Consider the following 21,333-nt stretch of genomic DNA (forward strand, 5'->3'; position numbering starts at 1 on the left):
TGGTTCTTTGGCCTCATACCTTTACAACCTGACTTTTTCGGCGGATATGTTTAATGTTCTCGTGGAAATAAAGTCCGAAGTTAATTCACTGAAGTTTAACAGTTTGTAATGCTCGAAATCTACAAACGTTCCTGGTCAAATTCTGTAGTTTTCCGATTAGTAACTGTTAATCACAATAACAGCTTCCATGACTTGCAGTATACTAACTGCAGCTGACTAATAATAATAATGATTGTCTCTCGGCTAGCAGTTTTTTTTTTTTTTTAAATAAGAATCATGCGAGTTTGTAGAAACTTCAACAATGTTCTAGCATGTTTTCGTAAAATACATATTGCTGGTTCTTAATCTCAAAAAGCTACAAATTTCGAGAACAGACAGTACTCACATAATACAGTCAAGAATATACGTCACATTCAAAAAAGGAAATTATGCTAAAACAAGCAAAGGTATTAAAATAAACGTATAATGATGAATCCGTTACAATAACAACGTGGCGCTTGAACTCTTCGCTAACCAACTTTTTAAAGTGCAATATTTTAAATCCATTAACTACAAAAGGCTTCAGAACAACCAATACACAACTTAATTTATAACCCTTTGTGGGCATCTTGGCACTTCAGTTTTATGGCGACAAAAGGAGTTCCAAATGTTTTAAAACTAGTATATCAATTCAAAAAGAAATATAAGTCAAACTTCTCTTTCGAGCAGACCAGGTTGGGGTGCAGCACTTTTAACTGCGAGTACTCTATAAGAATGACAGTCAATACACTAACTGATAAAGCAATAGCATTCCTGGAACTGGAGGAGAGCACGTTTGACAACACGAACTACCTTCCTTCTGGCGTATCAGTTCAAAATTAAGGATGGTTAAGCATCTATTAACCAGCCTTGTGTAGATATGCAGGAATGTTTTAAACCAAAGCAAATTTGTTTGACCATCATGCACATATGTACCAATGAGGGGTTCAGCCAAACTTCCCATTTCTATCATGTAAAAATAATTGTTTATATAGCTATACCACACCTGCTTATGTTGTTTAACGTTTTATACATAATCTACATTATTTTGATGATGCACAAGCATTTTTTGGCTTGAAATAGTGGCATGTTCTTCAGACATCTCTAGCATTAGCATGCTGTTTGTGCTTCACACAATGTGTGTTGGCTTTTCATTTCGCAAATTAGAACCCTCCCTTTCAAACATATGACTACGTTCTGATATCTATCGTTATTAACGAAAAATATTGTAATTAAGCCCTTTTATTCCCTCTATTTAGTTTGCAAAAACCGTCCAGCTAGTGAAAAAGTTAACTCTATAACGTGAGTCAGCATACAGGTTAAATACATTCCGTCCTTCCTTCGAGAAGTGGTTAAGTTTACAAACTTCAAATGTCAAGAGCCAGGATTCGATTCATTAGGCTAGACAGTGTCTAGTTTGCTCGGCTTTACACTAAGAAAATAAAACCTCGATCACTCTTTGACACCTCAAAAACATCCATTCATTCCTCTTTGAGGTAACTTGTCCAAAAAATGTTTTTCAAATAATGAATTCTCTCTTTTAATGATTGTGAAAGTTAGGCTTTCACTATTAAATATTATCGTGAACTTTGATAATTTTCACACACTACATAAATGTTTAAGGGCTATTATTGAAACGTATGACTATTGCACCTAATCCTTCGTTCAAACATTATACAGAATACACAAAACGTTAGTACTACTTAACACGAACTATTTAACGAATGCTGTCTCTCTTCAGGTCCTACCCCCTTTTTTTTCTGCTTTATTTCTTATTCCTTGAAGTATCCACACATTAATTAAAACATTGTTTATGTATGTACTTGTGTTTAATAGTTGCTGTCACTTAAAAGTTATGTTCTAAATATCTGTTCCTAATTTCTTCCAGCTACCTTATCATGTACTTGAAAGTTGATTTAATTATAGAACTTTGAAGTAATTTTTTTATCAGAGAATACATAAGGTTTGAAGGTGCATTCTGAACAGAATGATACAAAACTGGATGTAATAATTTCACAGCAATCTTCAAACCTAATAAAGTGTGAAAACAAGGATTACCACAATTAACTTTCAAGTTTCTAGAATGAAGGTATGTACTGTGTTATTAGAAATGTAAAATGTACAATTAATTAGAAGTGTTCAGTGTGAGTAATATACCTTGTTATGTTTGACAGGAACTAAGCAATAAAACACTTATCCTTTTTTGACATAACCCCAATGTAATTACTCATTTTGATTTACATACATAAGAACAAGGTTAAAGATCTGTTACATAAGCAAGACTCAAATAATGAATCGCACATCACTGGCCTTTTTTTTTTAAACCAAGAATGACCTATGACCTAAAATACAACATGTGTTTGGCTTTAACCACTACCACTAACACACATTACATTTGCCACTTGGAGAGTTCTGACAATAAGTGAGGTGTATTTGAACTCTGTATTACCACAAGATCACTTTAATGAAGATTAGGTACAGTGACACTTAAGTGAAGCTGTATTTCTTTATCAGTTTTCAAATTAGTTAAATGGTGGGATTAATCTTAAAAACACCTAATGAAATTCAGTTGAAAGCTAAACACAATAAAGACCATACATCTATTCAGTGTCAAAAATTAAAGTCAAGTTATTTTGAAAAGAAAAAGTGTTTTAACCTACATTATTAGATATAGAAATTAAAGTGAAATGTCACTGAAAACCATGAGAGTAAATTACACAAAATAAATCACATCCTTTATAGTAATTGTCTAAAATCATAGGAATAACTTCCATAAAATAATTGAAAATTACATCCTTTGTGGCACTAAGTAGTTTGACAACTTTCAGAAAAAGATCTTGTACACGTGATATTTAAATATATGAACAAAAAAAGTAAAGTTTGGGCTTACTTGAATAATAAGGAGGTTTAAAATTAATATCGTCTAATGATATTAAAGCAAACAACTTAAGGAATGGAAAACAATTCGAAAAGTACTATTCAATGGTGAATTGGTTGGTCAACATCAAAAACCGTAGATCTTAAAATAACACACTCATATGCTCACAAACAAAAAAAATACTCATACTACACTTTTCCTCAACGGTTTCTTAAAAGCTTACTTTATTCAGAGTACAGAAACCAAGTTACAGGATAGGATGAAGCACAACACAATAATCATAACATGACAACGTGGGTGTTAAACATTACACAATGATAAAGTGCCAGTTTTCAAAGTAATCATGTTTACACATAGTACAACTTACTTAAGTAATGGCAAGTTTCAAATCTTCTTGATGGCAAGAAACCCACTTGAAATAAAGATGTATCAAAGAACAGCTGGTATGGGTATCAACACCCATATCAGATGTTCCTGAGATACAAGTTTCAAATCTACTCATGAGATGATTTATGTTTGGTGTACTAAAAACCTTTCAGTTTAGATTACAATTAAAATAATGATATTCCTGTTACACAGAAATGCAAGCTATACAGAAATATTTTTCACTTTAAATAATTGATTTTTTCAAATTCAGGCATTCAAGCAAAACAAATTTCAGGTGTTGATTTCTTTTATACATACAGTGAAGACTCAAACATATTTTACAATTTGAAATTAAAAAAGTTACATGTGGATAAAATAGCCCAACACCATTTAAAACGGCACTTCCAAAAATGGGGTGGGTGAGCAGGGAATAAAGTTGAGTGAGAACAAAAGATAATTTAGAATACAAGCTCCTTATACCCAAAAACACACACAGACTGATCTTAAAATCAAGCCCCAACTATAATAAGTTATTTCTTACCTAGTTAAAGCTTTCTTACCAAAGTTCTACTCTCATATAATCTCTCTTTATATCAAAAAATATGAAAGATTAAAAATCTTTTTTTTTTCAATAAATCTTTGTCACAACTTAATAGAAAAACAAAAGAAGACTAATTTCCCTTCAGAACTCATCATATTTAAATACATATAAAGCAAGTATTTCCTCTTTGTCAGAATTAAACCAAGTTTAATTTAAGTTTAAGCCAGAGCAATCTGTTGACATACTTCATGATCATGACAAATTAAATGATAGTTTAATCAATTACTTCTTCACTTTGTTCACTGGATTTATAATTATTTAGAAAAGTTTATTTGAGAGTTAACAAAAGTTGAAAATGAATAACAGTAAAGTCAGCAACAGTTATAGCTAAGAGAAAAGCTGTTAAAACATGAAATTTAACTCTTGTCTCAGGTTAAATTTCTACTTAATATACACTTATATAGGAAACAATTTAATGTTCTGGAATTTAAAAACAGCAAATAATGTCATTTTAGAATGTTTAAAACATGTATAGTTTCTACTCATAGGATTATTTGAAAATGCAGGAAGTGAAAACAAAATTGAGGGAAAATAACAGAAATAAAAACAGTCCCCAAACATGTACTCAATTTACACAAAACATTATTGTACCATTGATCAAACTGCTATGAAAAATATTAATATTAATCAGTCATAAAAGACCCTACATTACAACACTACTAGAATTTCATTTTCAGAAATACTCTATGTATAGTATTAAGATTACATTACAAAAAGGAAACACTTAAGTGCTTTCTCATGAACAGAAATGCTCTAGAAATATTTGATGCAATCACCAAGCATGAATGGTTTATGTTATGAAAGCAGATGAACCCAAAATTATGAAACTTTTATAACAATGAGACTAACAAACATTCAGCAAACATAAGACTGATATGATGATGAAACTGTACATGTCCCAGGGAACTTTTCTCACCACTGTTATTAGAGAAAAAGGTCAATATATATCGACTAAATAAAAATAAGTCAGATCTATAAATGTAGCTTACATTCTACTCTGCAAGCCACATAATTTTACTTAAAAGACTCAACTGTTATCTCTAAATTCTGGTAAAAACTTTGTATACAAAATCTTCACTTAATATATCCATCAAACAAATATTTTCTTTCAGTGTTCCAACTAACTTTTGCATAAAATTCTGTAAAAGTGTTTGACCTTAAGTAAACTTCATACAAGAATTGATGGCTCTTAAAACACACAAAAATACTTTTTTTTTTTTTTTGCTTTTTCAGTTTAACTACAATAGTTCTGATATTCTTAATGACAAGCATATCAGAGTCTCAAAGTTTGTTTTTTTATTCTGGTTGCTTACATAAATCCCATTCAGAATCACAGTAGTTCAATACACACTAATCAGGATATGCTTCATAAGTTTATCATCTCTTTTAGTTACAGCAGACAGGTGATCATTCTTTTCCCACTAATATTTATCAGCCAATAATCCTCCAGTAATTAAACTTAATTGTACACCAGAGTAGTAAAAACCACCAATTCAAAACGTACACCATGCTGTACAAGCCTCAAGATAAAAATCAATAAATTTACAAAGGACTGGTTCCCACAGTGCAGACCTGAAGAGAATCACAGATTCTTTTCCTCAGTCAGTCCTTACTTTCTTGGAAGTCCTAAAACAAAGAAATAGATAAATGATAATAAATTGGAAAAATCTGTAAAAGTTTTCTTAATGTATGATCAAAGTAAATATTAAAATATTAAACATTAGTTTGCAGTGGGGTTTGACAGCACAATCAAGAAAACGTACTTAGACATAATATTATGTAAGTAATAAAATATTTAAAAGGATTGCAAGATAAAAGACCTATTCAATAAAACTGTAAAAGGACAGACTTTTTTCTTTTGTTTTTTTGCTTGGCCAAAGCATGTAATTAACATCAGTGGTAAAATAATAAAATACGTTTGTCTTAAAACATGAAAAAAATTCATCTATTAGATTTCTTCAAAAAATTACTACTTGTATAGAAAAGTAATAAAACCTATATCTATGACTTAAGGAATATCTCAAGGGCCCTATATACACACACACAAAATAAATATACTAGTGGTACCAAGAACTTCAGAAAAACATATGTATCTGGAGGAATATAGTTTCTTTAAAAAATTAAAAATCCTTTGGCAGTGAAAAATATATTCCAAAACATTTCAGAGTTTAAACAATCCTTAAAATGTGACAGACATAATATTAGCAGTACCACACTCTTTTTTTGTACCTACCCTTCTACTGAAGTAGCTGGCCTTTTGATAGCAACAGAGTTTCTCACTGCAGCAGGAGCACCATCTAAAGAAAGGGCTGAATCTTTATAATGCTGAGACACCTTTCAAGAATGTTGTATACACATTTTATAGTAAAAGTATTCAAGAACTCATTACCCAATTCAGTAACAGTCTCAATGAGTTATTAAATACATTCTTTTCACAACTTTCACATCTTCATTTGCTATATGTGTAAACTCTAACTTAATCCGTAAAAGACCTGTACATGACACATGGATGCTACAACTGAATTCATTACACACAATTAAAATTCTATAAATCAAACGAATTCTTGCTGTATTCATACAAATCTACTCTTTAGAGGTGGCATATTTTGAAAATCTTCTGGTGAATAATGTTATTGAAAATGGGTCTTCCCTCTTGCAATATGTCAGCTAAAAATTAAACTAACTTTATTATGAATGAATGAAGTGTACCTAATATCGTAGTGTAATTTTCTTCAATTAAAATTCCTTCAATCATTATGAGAGGAGATGAAGTCAATTTTTTTATGTGTGTGGTAATAACTGTCCCATCTTCTTTTAATGAGAACAAATGAAGTGTACCAACAATACTGTTTCTGTCATGACTTAAACTAGTTTTAGCTTCAAGCATAAATGCCCCTGTACTTTTCAAATCCAAGATCAAAATCACACAAAGGCTTTTTTTTTCATTAATTTTATATTCAATGCAATTCATCTTATGTTATTTACATAACACTTAGTTTATGTTTTACTCTAAATATGGATTTATTGCTTTTGTTATATTTGTTTGTTCCAAACATTCTGTACTAATCAACATACAAGGTTATCTGTGTAAAGGTACCCTGATTTGGAACTGAGTCTAAACAGAAAGCACTTAGTCAACAGTTTCCAAAATCAACTCTGACTATTCTTGTCTGACCATGAAGCAGGACTTGTGTGTCACTCTTATAAAGAAGAGAAGATTATTGCAATAAATTATAAATACTAAACCCTTGAATTCACAGTTCAAACACACTAATCACCACACATTTCCTAGCTACCTGTATTATAAGACAATCACATTCACCTCACAGTGTGACTTGCTCATTATGTATCAAATAAAATTATGTAGTGATTTGTTACTGACTATGAGGAATTAATGCATCCCAAACAGGCACTCTTGGACAGGAAGATGATAAAAAGTGACTTAGTTTGATTTTATTACTTAAAAATAGTTTAATATTCTTTTCATTTTTTAAAAACATTTTTAATAATACATTTAAATTGTTGATTGAAAAGGTATTACATATTTCATGTTTCCCCTCATAAATTTGAGACTTACCCAATTTTTGTTACTCAGGATAACTCACCTTGTAACCACCTGACCTGTGTAGCAGGACCATATCCTTTTTCATTGCGAGCAGCAATCCTAAAGATTATGGCGGGTTTCATGGTTGTATCCACATGGGCAGAGGCCAAGCTACTGTTGTTTACTGTACATGTAGCCTTAGGGCCACAATACACTCTTACAAAGGCAAGTTGTGAAGGGTTAGATGTCACTGTAGTTTTAGCTCCATCTCCTTGTCCACCTGTAGTGGCTGACCTCACAGCAAGGTAAACTGAATACTCAGTAATTTCTCCTGATGTATTTTGGGGGGCTTCCCATGACAGGTGTGCTCCATCTGCCCCCTGAAACACAAAATAATTTTAATTTACCCTTACTGCAAGCTTCAGCAACATCTACACCTACCAAATAGAAAATGACATATTCTTGTCAGTTCTTGCTGAAAAAATCTTACATTATCTTAATTCTAAAAAAAAAAGAAACATACTCATGTCCCTTATTACAGAAACTATTAATGTATGGTTTGATTGGTACTCATGTAATGATGCTTTCACCATCAACTAGATGAATAAATCGCATTTTATCAATATAATCTCTTTCTTTCAAATAACTTGTGTAAGTTACACATATTTAGTTATTGTGAAAATAAATAATCAATTTTAACAAGCTGTTAATTTTAATGATTGAAAAAACGATAAGTAATATACAGCAACTACCTACCTTAGAAAATATTAAAAATTCCAAGCACACATATACGAGGTCTGATCAAAAAGTTCTAAGACTTCTTCTGTTACAGGTGCCAGTACATATGCAGTGAGCTTCATTGAGGGATTTACAAAGTGCAAATAGTGATTAGAACACAAACAAGCCATTCCTCCAAACCTTATACCTGTGTTGCAAAAAGTGGTCAAAGACAGACCACTTGCCCTTGTCATAACAAAAATGGATAGAAAATAACAATGTGTTTGCATCATGCTTTGTGTGAAAAATGGTAAAGGAGGAACAAAAATCCTCAAAATGTTAAGAACTGCCTTTAGTGATGACTGTTTAAGTAAGGCTGTCGTTTTTCAGTGGATAAAATGCTTCTGATACGACCAGGAATCAGTATAAAACGACCCACATTGTAGGCGGATGTCCACTGATGAAATGGTCACTAAGGTGAAAGAAAAAATTTGCAGTAATCAACAATTAAGTATCTTCAAAATTGCTGATGAACTGGACATTTCTTTTGGATCATGTCAGCTGACTGTAACTGAAACACTGTGCATGTGTTGTCATCATGACAACACATCTTCACACACTGCTGTGTCTGTTCAAGAATTTTTGGCAGAAAAAAACATTCCTGTGATACCACACACCCCGTATTCTCCTGATCTTACCCCGCATGATTTTTTCTGTTCCCAAAAATCAAAATTAAATTGAATGGAAAGAGATTTGATGACATTCCAACCATCCATAATAACATGAAAGCAGAACTTATTCGCATAACAGGTGAAGACTTCCAGCATTGCTTCCAAAATTAGCAGGAACGTTGGAGCAAGTGTGTATCAGCTGAGGGTTTGATTGATTGATTTAGTGTTTTATGGCACAAAGCAGCTAGGCTTTCTGCACCAAACGTCCAGTAAAAAGATAAAAATAAATGTAGTAAAATACATAAAAGGAAATGAAGGTAAAACAAAACATCAGTGAAAAGCAGAAAAAGCATAAAACCAATGTTGACACCTAGTACAATGTTAAGAGAGAAAGCAAAGCACAAGAAGTTGTAAAGGACTAACTCTAGCAAAATGGTAATGATCATAAGCCACCAGGAAGACTAACAGGTAAGTACAAAAACCACCGTCAGTCACCTGAAGTTGTTCTTTCTAGTCTTGGTTCCAGGTTATGTGTCATTATGGCCAGAACCAAAAGGTAAAGTAACAAAAGTGTTAAAAGACATGCAACAAAATTGTAATAACAACTCGCCAGGATGACTAACAGGTAGTTCAAACAGCAGCGTGAGTCACCTGAAGTTGACCTTTCCAGTCCTGGTGTCGAGTTATTTAATGTTCTGGCCATTTTCCAATGTCAAATTGAACTAGAGAAATTGAGACTGAAAAGGGAACCACAATTAAAAAGTTGTAATGAATAAATATCAAACACTTAAATGAGATTAAAAAAATTAATGGCCATTAAAAAACTAAAAACTTTATCAAGGTGGACAGTGTCAACATCACCAATGACACTGTCCAATGGTACAGACAAACCCTGGGACAGAGCACGTTTAAAATAGTGCCGTCGTTGAGAGTCGTAACGATGGCAAGAAAGTAAAATGTGGCTTATAGTGATTTGAGTGTTACACAAACTACACACTGGTGCATCAGTTCCAGATAAAAGAAAATGATGAGTTAAAAAACTGTGACCAATGCATAGTCCAGTTAGAACAACTTCCTCCTTCCGAACCTTATGGAAACTAGACAGCCAAAGACCAATATAGGGTTTTATTTGAAAAAGCTTGTTGTCATGTTGCTCACTCCAAGTGGACTGCCAGCTGATGCAGAGCAGAGCCTTGAATACAGGACTATAGTCCATGTATGGAATAGGCACAGTAGTGCCAGTGCCAGAGCAGATAGATTTAGCTGCCATGTCTGCAAGCGCATTCCCGTGAATACCAACGTGGCCTGGTATCCAGAAAAACTGGATAGAAGTAGATGTTAATGAGAAATGGGCCAGTCGGTTTTGAATATCAGTGAGAACAGGGTGTGAGCCAACGTGAAGTGATTCCAAGGGCAGCAGAGAACTAAGGAAGTCGGTATAAAGAGTGCAGTCAGAGTACTGCTCAGCTTCAATATGACCCAGGGCAAGAGATATGGTGTACAGTTCAGCAGTGAACACAGAAGCTGCAGAGGGGATTCTGTGCACAACCACCAAATTGCAACAAACCATGTCAGAGCCCACAGAATTAATTGATTTGGAACCATCCGTATAAATTGGAATGAAATTATTGTTCGAAAGATGTTCAGTAAATAAAAGACAGTACTTCCAATCGGGAGTATCTGCCTTTTTCAGATGACTTTAAGAAGGGTCACATTTGGGGGCTGTAATGAGCCATGGAGGGATGGGCTGACCAATGGATTCTGCAATGTTATACAAGGACAGACCCAATTCATCCAACTGCGCCTGGATGCAAAAGCCAAAAGGAGCAATGGCAGATCGTCTGTTCTGAGAAAGTATGGTGCATTGAGGAAGGAAAACACATCCCCAGGTGGGATGCTTTAGTAAGGAACAAAGTTTTGAAGAATACAGTAAAGACAGTTTCAAATGGCGAAGGTGCAGAGAAGGTTCGTTAGATTCCACGTATAAGCTCTGAACTGGGGAGGTGCAGAAAGCCCCAGTGCAGAGTCGAAGTCCTCGATCATGAATGGGGTCCAGCATCTTTAAGGCCCAGGGTCTGGCAGAGCCATACACCATTGATCCATCGTAGAGTTTTGAATGAATAATAGCACGATATACCTTTAACATAGAACTTCGATCCGCTCCCCAACTGGCGGTAGAGAGAACACAGAGGATGTTCAGTGCTCTTGTGCATTTGACCCATAGTTGCTTTAAGTGTGGTATAAAGGTCAGCTTATGGTCAAAGATAAGCCCCAAGAACTTGGTCTCAGGGACCATTGGCAGCGCAACCACACCAATACGGAGTTCAAAATTAGGGTGAATACCCTGTTGGCAGCAGAAGTGCATGCAAACTGTTTTAGAGAGAAAAATTAAAGCCACTTGCCACAATCCACTTCAGTACATGATTGAGAGCAGTTTGTAGTTGCCGCTCAATATATCTCATGTTCGACGACTGACACGAGATGTGAAAGTTGTCGACATGGAGCCCGTTTTTCTTTATACTGAAAAGTGTGACACTCAAAACACAGCCCTGAGGTACCCCAAGTTCCTGTACAAAAGAACGGGAAAGTGTCAAACCCACACGAATTTGGAATCTCCTGTCAATTAAAAATTTTTTAATAAACATGGGTAAATGGCCATGTAACCAATATATATATGGAGGTCTCACAAAATGCAATACCTCCATGTTTTGTCATAAACCTTCTCAATATCAAAGAATATTGATACAAGATGTTGGCAAGGTTTCTTTGATTGATGTTTCAAGTCGAATTAGGTGGCCCGTGGTGGAGTGCAGTCATCGGAACCCACACTGGTTGGGCATGAGAAGGTTGTTTGATTCGAGGAACTAAACAAGACGAGCATTAACCATCCTCTCTAAGGTCTTACAGTGACAGCTCGTCAAAGCAATTGGACGGTAGTTTGAAGGAATCTGGGGATCTTTCCCAGGTTTAGAGAAAGGTAAGATAATAGCCTGGCACCAGGCATGAGGAAAAACATTCTCCTGCCAGATCCAGTTAAAAACAGAAGAATAACAAGAGAAGCAGGAGAGAGATAGCGCAGCATGTCATAGTGTCCATCATCAGGTCCAACAGATGTACTGCCAGACCAATGAAGGGCCATTTTCAGTTCCACCAGTGTAAAGGAACAATTATAGTCAAAGAGACAGTCAGTTCGAAAGGAAAGAAGTGAACTCTCTGCCCGAGTGTTGATGGCCAAGAAGGTGGAGGAACAAGCAGAAGTGCTAGATACCCAGCAAAAGCTTTCACCTAGAGTACCGGAAATGCTCCGGACATCAGCTACCTCTTGGCCATTAGAGAGTAAGATGGAGAGGGGGACAAAATTGTGGTGCCCACTGACCTTTCGAGTCCTGTCCCATATGACCTTAGAACTGGTGGTAGAAGATATGCTAGTTGTGAACTTAATCCAAGATTCCTTCTGGCTTTGACGTCTTACCCACCTAGCATGTACACGAGCCCGTTGGAAAGCGATGCGGTGCAAAAGTGTGGGATATCTACAGAAAGTATTCCAGGCCTGTTTTTGAGCCTTCCATGCCAAGTGGCAAGCAGGATTCCACCATGGATGAGGATATCGCGGAAAACGTGTCGAGGTTTTAGGAATACACTGAGCAGCTGCTTGTATAATACAGTCAGTTACCACTGCCACACAGTCGTCTATTGATGGCTAATTCATGATGGCAGGATCAGGTTCTACGAGAGCAGTGAAAGTGGACCAGTCTGCTTGATCCAGCTTCCACCAGGGCACGCCAGTAGGTGGCATCAACCACGACCAGTCTCTCTCAAAAGTATCGGAAAATGATCACTGCCTTGTGGATTACTGTCAACCCTCCATGAAAAATGGGAAAATAATGAAGGGGAGCAAACCGAGAGATCAATAGCGGTAAAGTACTGACTAGGTGCATGAAAATAAGTGAAAGAACCAGTATTGAAAAGAGAAAGATTATGATCAGAGAGCATACGCTCTACAGAGTGATCCCTCCTATCAATAACAGCACTTCCCCAGAGGGGATAATGTCGATTAAAGTCCCCCAGGATTAAAAAGGGAGACGGCAACTGTTCAATGAGAACATCAAGGTCTGATTGACCATATGTATCTCCAGGTGACAGGTAGAGAACAAACGGTGATGGTATGACCCAAGGAAACACGGATTGCTATAGCCTTCAAGGGTGTGTTGAATGACAAAGACAGAGTGGGCAGATGCTGATCAACCAATAGTGCCAACCCTCCATGTACTTGTCCGTCACACAGCCTGTCATTTCTGTACAGAGAAAACTGCCGAATGGTGACTGTATCAGCAGGTTTTAGAAATGTTTCTTGTGAGGAAAGACATAGAGGATGGTAGGAAGCAATCAGTGTTTTGATGTCATCTAGATTAAAATGTAAACCTCGACAGTTCCATTGCATCAAGGTGGCCATTTTTAATGACGGGTAGGCGAAGTGGCTGGAGAACCCTCCTGTTTATGACCACGTCTTTTTTTCTTACTGTCCTTATTCGGAGCAGGTCTATTGACAGCCATGGATCCTGCCCTGGGTTGATTAGGCAGGTCTTTGTTGTTGGAAGGGGATTCCAGTGATTGAGGATCCGAATGAATGATTGTTTTGCATCGTGGGGTGAGAGAAAAAGATGTATCAGAAGAAATGCCTCTATTTGAAACTGATAGATGTGGATCTTGAGGTTTGTTGAAATGTATGGGAAAAACAGAGATGGGTGTAGAAGTCGATTCATCAACCTTTATAACCATGGAGGTCAAAAGGCTTTTCATTTGTTTTGAAAATGATTCTCTTGGAGGCACAGAGAGATCTGTTTGCACTCCCACTGTAGTTGTGGAACAAAGTGCAGCAGCATATGTCTGAGATGGAGTGGCGGACAGCAATTTCCGAGCCTCAGGATAACTAACGTTATGAGTCGTTTTCAAACACTGCACCTCTTTTTCCTCCAACCATTTTGAGCAAGAACGAAAATAAGAAGAGTGGGAACCATTGCAGTTGACACAATGTGGGTCCGTGTGACACTCGTGGTCAGGCATCGTGGTCCCTGAAAGAACAGAACCTTCCCTGGAAGGCCCCCTCACCACATACAGGAATCCACACCGAGGGGTCAGCTGAGGGAAATTACTTTGAAGGGGATAGCATATAATACTGATATATGTACATTATTCTTTAGAATAAAAGTGAAGTCTTAGAACTTTTTGATCATACCTCATATACTACACACATACATGTAAAATCTGGGTACAAACTGTGGAAAAATTTATCCTAGTAGGTGAGCTATATGCAGTAATAGGATTCACAGAGCCATGGTGATAAACCATACACTAGATTTAATCTAAACACCAAAGTGAAAATAAAACGAAAATAAAAAATCAGCAGTTGTCATAGATGATAAATGCACATTACTCCACTTCTCAAACTACATTTTACTGAGTGAAGTCAGTTATATAAGTCAGCTGCTCCTAATGAAACCAAAGTTCATCTAAGTATAACAATTAACAGGAATAAAACAACAGGTTTCCAAACACACACAACTTGAAAGTGACAAGTAATCATGCACATGCTAGTCACTTGTGTTAACATGATATGCAAATAAGGAGCCTTAACGGACATAGCATAATTAACATAACCTAAAGCAAGCCTTTACAAGTTGGAAGAACTGTTGCATTTGAACAATATTACACATAAAGAAGAGAAACCATCATCACGGGTAGATATGATTGATAAAAGTGTTCAAGTACACTCTTAAGGTTATGTACCATTTTAAAAGAATTCTAGAGTTGCATTCATTACCACAAGAATGTTACCTATGTCGTTACACTACCTATACCTCCACTAGCTGGAACAACTCAAATCAACAATATCAAGTACCCATACACACTTCTGTTTTTTTAACCCATGATTCTTTTAAGCACTATACTGTTTTTGAATGTGATGTCTGTGTGAAACTTTATAATAAAAATGATAATGGTTTATGTTGCATCACTCTTTACTGACCCAAATGGATTTTCAGTAAAGTACAAAATACTATTTCAACTGTAGTAGTTTGTTTGTTATACATCACTGACAATAAGGCCTTTTGTACTATGGCAAAGCTCATAATACTAGCTGGATTCCAATATACAAAGTCTCTGTTAAAATGTTAATTACATGAGTCACAACAAACTTTAAGCTGCACAATGTCCTATCTCTGACTGATAACATTTTTAAAAACTGTGTGATGTTACCTCACATGATGAAATAAGGAGAGTGGACAATAGAATTACAACTGTACCTTCCCTGTCATATGCTGCTGCTAAGGAAAACATTGCAGACCTTGTCACACTGGATGAATTACGACATAAAAAGCCTTGGCTGAAACACTATTTTTTACACTTATCATAATGCTTTATTAGTTTTGTACAACTTATTGGAGTATTGAATACAGTAGTTTGAAACTATGTTCACTTATTCACTGACTAAGCAGATAGCTCAGATTAATTCCCAAAGAGAGAGAGACTGGCAAACATAATTAACATTTTGTTACCTCAGTAAGATGACAAAGCCCACAACACTTTCAATATTGTGCTGTAGATAAAAAAGGTCAGAAGTAATAATACGCTACATTACATCCAAATGCAATATACAGGAACAGCTTGATTTAACTGGAAGGTGTACATCCAAATGACCATCTTTGGTCACTCCAAGCTCTTTCTCTTCCTCGCTTCACTAGGTTCCTTTATTTGTTTCTCTTCCTTGTAGTTTATGGTTACAAAGCAATATAAATAATATGGATTGGAGGTTTAATTTAGGTTGTTGGGAATAAAAAAACACAAGCTATATTTGCAGTTTTACAAAAAATACAAATGAAAATATAAATGATACCTGGTGCTTCTGTGATATAATACTCTAAAACTAGATACAATTTCCTCTACATATTATTTGGTGTGTGAAAGAATGAAAACAAATGATCTCACACAAATCACATGGACTTTTAATCTTTTTACTAGTTACTAGTCTTGCTGTAACACCTACCTAAATACATTACTAGTAAATGTCATGTTTGTTCAATTAAAGTGTTCTATGCCCTAAGTCAGATTAAATGTGTTTTATAAACTACTGTTGTGAAAATAAACTTCTAACTCATTAACTAGTGGCTATCTGTTAGAGGTAAAATAACACACACACATTAAATATAGCTCAACAAGTTTTATCTAAGTTATATTCTGGTTGAATCTAGTAATTGTATACTGTGGGAATTAGCAGAAGGTAAAGAAGAGTTAATATTTTTAAAATTTATTTATTTGCTAATATGAAACCAACAATAAAATATAAGGATAGAAAAGAGAGTAATCTGCATTTATATGTCTAAATATTAGTTTTATGTTAGCAACACCTATTGGCCAAGGTTTACTGGTACTATACTTTTATGGTTTTATTTTTTTTTTAGTCTATTTTAATATATATAAAAATCAGGATCACCAAGTTGTCTTTTTTTTTTAATACTTTTTTCTCTCTAAGGTTATAGTTATTTTCTTGCATGGACATTCAAAGTCTTCCAGTGTAGTATATTCATATCAAACTTAACATAAAAACGTATTTGACAGTAATAAAATGACACCCCATAAAAGGTCTACAACAGTGGTGCACAAACTTTTTGAGTCAGGGGCCACAAACAAACTTCTCATAACCTTTGAGGGTCACAAAAAAGTGAAGATTAAAATCGACCCACAGTTGTTTTACACAAGATGGACATCACATTTAAGAACACACAAATAATGATTACATCAAAGAGTTTGCACATAATTCTAAGAAATCTTATGATACGTCAACTATCGCAAAGTCAGTGCGATGAATGGTGCTGCATGTCACATACGAGCTTAGCAATATCCGGCTTGATGTTTAACGCAAGACTGCTTCCAGATGATCATCAGTCAGCTGATTGCGAGTGTTGTTTTTGTTCAGTTTCATATGCAATAAAGCCTGTTCACAGCAGTACATGCTGCCAAACATGCTTGTGTGGACAAGTGCGTTGTTTTTCAGATTAGCAAATGTATCAGGCAATGCTTTGTAGAAGTCAAGCAAACTGATTTCTCGGTAAATAGCACGCAGTTCATCAGATGCCTGGAGATCAGGAAGTTCGAGCTGATATTCTGCTGACAAGTCATCCACTGACACACTGAACAGATCAGCAAAAAGTTTCATCAACAATCTGCATTGGTCAAAGTCATGAAACTGCGAGTTGAAGGATTGAATCAAGGTATCTAGCTTCCCAACATAAACTTGTGTGTCAATGTCCTTAATTCTTCTGTAGCTGTGACTGAAAAGTGGGAAAGTGCACAAAGTTGCCTGATGCTGCTTGCTGCCGGAACAATTGCAACTTTGTCCTGAAAGCTGAGACGTGATTTGTAAGCTGACAGACAAGCTGATTTTTGCCTTGCAATTTCAAATTCAGATCATTCAAGTATTGTGTCATATTGACCAGAAAGTTCAAATCAGGTTGCCATGTTGAATCAGTTGTGGAAATCACTTCTGTGTCTTTGTTCTTGCTTCTGAGGAATTCTATCACTTCATCAATCAACTCTCATAATCATCTTAGCATCTTCCCTCGACTCAGCCAGCGTACTTCACAGTGATACCCAAGGTCACCATAGTCTGGATCAATTTTTTCAAGAAGACTTCGAAACTGACTGTGATTGAGCACTCGTGATTTGATGAAATTAATGGTTTTCGTTGCTAATGCCATCAGTGCCTGAAAACCAAGGTCTTTACTGCACAGGTCTGTTAGTGAATAATACAGTGCAACTTCACCAACTGTCTGTTCTGCTTTCCTCGATGCTTCATCAACAGTGCTTACAGCCCGCTAATTTCTACGGTCATGGTTGGTGCTCCATCAGTTGTCACACTTACCAGTTTCATGAAATCCAATGAAACACTACTACACAGATGTACTATCTCCTCAAATAGAGTAGACCCAGTTGTCTGACCCTTCATGGAACCCATGCTGATTAGTTCCTCTGTGATATCAAACGATGACGACACACCACGAACAAAAACTAGTAGCTGTGCTGTTAAACTGATATCAGTCGACTCGTCTGCTGCTAAAGAGAAGCAGACAAAGTTGGCAGCTTTATTTGTAAGCTGCCTTGTCACGTCTGCTGAGAGGTGTGAAATTCTTTGTTGAACTGTCATACGATTCAAAGCCACCATATGTAGCTTGCAAACTGCTTCCGGACACAACTTTTCCGATGCAGTAATTATAGCTGCTTGACAAAATCACTATCAGTGAACGGTCAGCCATATTTCACTATCATCAACGAAATATCATGACTGACTTCACATGCTGCACCTAAATCTGTTGAGTGCTTTGAGAAAACATTCTGCTGATGATTCAGTGACCGTCGCAGAGATTCAATTCGAGCTGTTCATTCATCACCGACAACGTTGTGGAAATCTTTATGCTTCGACCCATAATGACGCTTTATGTTGGATACCTTCGCCACTGCTACTGTCGAATGATACAGCAGACAAATTACGTTCTTCTGTTGTTGAACAAAACAGTATTGCGCAGTCCAATCATCAGGAAACTGCCGGTTTTCGTCGTCAACTTTTCTTTTACGATTAGCTGCCATTTTTGTTGCAAAATAATATCAAAATAGGGCTCGTAAGTAAATCTCAAAGAACAATTGGAACGCGTAAGATTTTGTAATTACGGAAATATTATGTCATTGCACCAATGATTAAATGCCAATGCATTAACAAGATTTGCTTATTAAATTTTCTTTATTGCTCGACACAAATATGGAATCATCCAATATCTTATCTAATGCATATTCTTCTATAGTGCTTAATCTTTGTGCAGGTGCAAACTCTCTATGTTTGACTTTCCCGTTGGACATCACAGGCCACTCGGTGACTCATCGTGGGCTGGATTTGGCCTGCAGGCCAGGCTTTGTGCACCACTGGTCTGCAATAACAGACATGTGAAATACTTTATTGTGATTCTGTTAAATAAAAATGTAACTTACAAATAAAACAAATGCATGATTCTGTCACAATATTATGAACAGCAAATGTTATACCTTGCTGATTTTTATTGCCGAAGGAGCTCCTGGAAAACCGGGTAAGCACGTTTTAAAGGCTGAAATTTCACTCCAAGGACCACGACCACATATATTAATGGCAGCTACACGAAATTTGTAGGCTGTTCCTGGAAGCAATTCTTGTTTCTGAAGCATAGAGTGATTTGGCACTGACACTACATCAATGTCCTGCAATACAAGATACAAAACACCACTGTAATTACTGTATGCAGCTTGTGGACAAAAAGAATGATAAACAGCTTTCACATGAAATAATGTTAACTAGCATGTAACACAGCCAACATCTTTTACAGCAACTGATACCAATCATTATACAGCAAAGCAGACCAGCACATTTTCATGGTACTGGTTGTAAACAAACTTCATCACAAAAAAAAAGTTAGTACAACAAAATAAAAACATCTCTCTCTTCATAACTCCAACACTGTAAATATAAAAAGCATTAAATATCTCACGTATAGATCAGCTACACACAAACAAGCTACAACACAAACAATGCATTTACAAAGAAAATGGAATTTAAATATTTTAGCTATGATAAGGCAAAAACTTATAATATATAACAGTGTCAAACACCTCAGCTAAATTTTATACATATTAGGCACATAATGATGTGAAACAGAAATGACTGGTCATTTAGTCTAGTCCTAAAATCAAATCTAATAAACGTGATTTTAAATCTTTGCCTTTCACTTGAAAAAAAAGAACATGGTTGCCATGAACAGCAAGATCAGACTGGAACAGAGGTTGCATGCTTATAATAAATTTACTGATGAAACCCTGACCAATTAGCTTGGTAACAGTTCTACATTCTGCTAACAAATGATACTCATCGACAATTTCTAACTAAGTTTTATGTCACTTATCAGTACATTTATCTGATAGTTTACAACAAGTAAAACAACAAAATATCTTTTTTACTATTATTATTATTATAGTTGTTAAACACTACATAGTACCTACTTTGATCAACATAACTATTAGACAATAAAAAAAAAGATACAAATATATCTGCAACAGCATCTCTTGAAATAGGTTCTATATAATTAGAAACACTTATACAAATATTTAGTCAGATGTTGCAGAAAGATGGTTAAGCATGAAACGTACATAAATTCTTGAACATTCCTTACGTTTTAAACATAAAACATGTCAAATAACAGCATAAATCTGTGAAAGAACCATTTTAATTCTTCCCCTTCTTTTTGTTTGAAAATATATATTTTCTGGTTATTGTAAATTTTGGTGAAGAATATTCATCATAGACTAAAACTAAATCTAACTACTTGATAACTGAACAAACTATCACACCCATTTTTACTGTTAATAAACAACTCACGTCGTCTTTTCTCTCAGACTGTTCAGAGGGTAGAAAGAAATGGGTAACTTGTGCAGAATTCCCTTTGAAGAATCCAACATCATACCACTGACTGTCTCTTTTTACTGCAATTTTTGAAGTTACTTCTGGTATTGGGACATTCTGTCATGCAAAAACATACAAAGTAATGAAAATAACGAATTTGAGATGGAAATTTTTATAATACATGTTTGACTGTTGTTAAGCACAAAGCTATACAATGGGCTATATGTGCTTTTCCCACCAAATGTATCAAACCTTGAGTTTTTGGCATCACAAGTCCTCAGACTTATTGAAAAACTGGGGAAGGAAGGCTATAGTACATGTAATTTTCTTATTTTTTAAAATAAAAAATATGTTCTCATAATCACATATTACAGTGTAATTTATTTGTTTTCTTTTTTCAGCTTTTACATTGAATTAAACTTTACTCTCAGTGCTATTCTGGCTGAAAGTTAATATATTTAACCACAATTGTTTCTGTTAAAGGGGAATCATCATGGTTATTATGTTATGAAAAACACATAAAACAGTAAAGTATAATCTTTCATCACTTGAAAACACATTACAAAAAGCAATAAGACTAGCTATTTTTCCTATAAACAAGCCAATACTTAAAAACAAAATCAAAAAGACTTGTTAAAGACTTCTTTAATGATTAATCACAGTTGTAGATTCAGAAATTAGGTGTACATATTTCAAAAATTTAGCTTGAATTTTCAGCAAACTAATGTTATTTTTTTCTGTAAAGTATGTATGTTTGCAATTCAGAATAAAGAAACAACAAATGTATTTTCAAGAAAAGATTAATCAGCTGGTTTAACGGAAATGTTTAAAAATTATTTGCTGAAGGAAACTTTCACACACTTTTTCTTTTTTTTTCTGAATCAAACAATGTTTACATTAGGTTTATAGGCTATAGTCACTCAAAAAACATTCCTTTAGAAGGAAAAATATTTTTTAATTATTTTCTCACACCAAATAATTATCATTTTATCTTCATTTCAATGTACTAAAGTGAATTCACATGCAAATATTGAACTAAAAATTAAACTATTTTCTCCCTTCTAC

At 35.1% G+C, this 21,333-nt stretch overlaps 1 protein-coding gene across 8 annotated transcripts in view; it reads right to left on the bottom strand.

The window, feature by feature from the left end:
- Positions 1–3,099: 3,099 nt before the first annotated feature.
- Positions 3,100–21,333, bottom strand: part of LOC143240167 (host cell factor 1-like) — a 100,152-nt gene continuing 81,918 nt past the window's right edge. For all 8 annotated transcript variants that reach the window (XM_076482153.1, XM_076482152.1, XM_076482157.1 and 5 more), the window contains 5 exons: positions 20,245–20,385; positions 18,885–19,073; positions 7,469–7,787; positions 6,097–6,160; positions 3,100–5,489 (listed from right to left, as the gene is read on the bottom strand). In XM_076482153.1, coding sequence (XP_076338268.1) covers positions 5,462–5,489; positions 6,097–6,160; positions 7,469–7,787; positions 18,885–19,073; positions 20,245–20,385 — 741 coding nt within the window. In that variant the 3' untranslated portion in view covers positions 3,100–5,461. The remainder of the gene's footprint in view (positions 5,490–6,096; positions 6,161–7,468; positions 7,788–18,884; positions 19,074–20,244; positions 20,386–21,333) is intronic.

This window comes from Tachypleus tridentatus, chromosome 13 (assembly GCF_004210375.1).
Source record: "Tachypleus tridentatus isolate NWPU-2018 chromosome 13, ASM421037v1, whole genome shotgun sequence".
In the NCBI taxonomy this organism is placed as follows: Eukaryota; Metazoa; Arthropoda; class Merostomata; order Xiphosura; family Limulidae; genus Tachypleus; species Tachypleus tridentatus.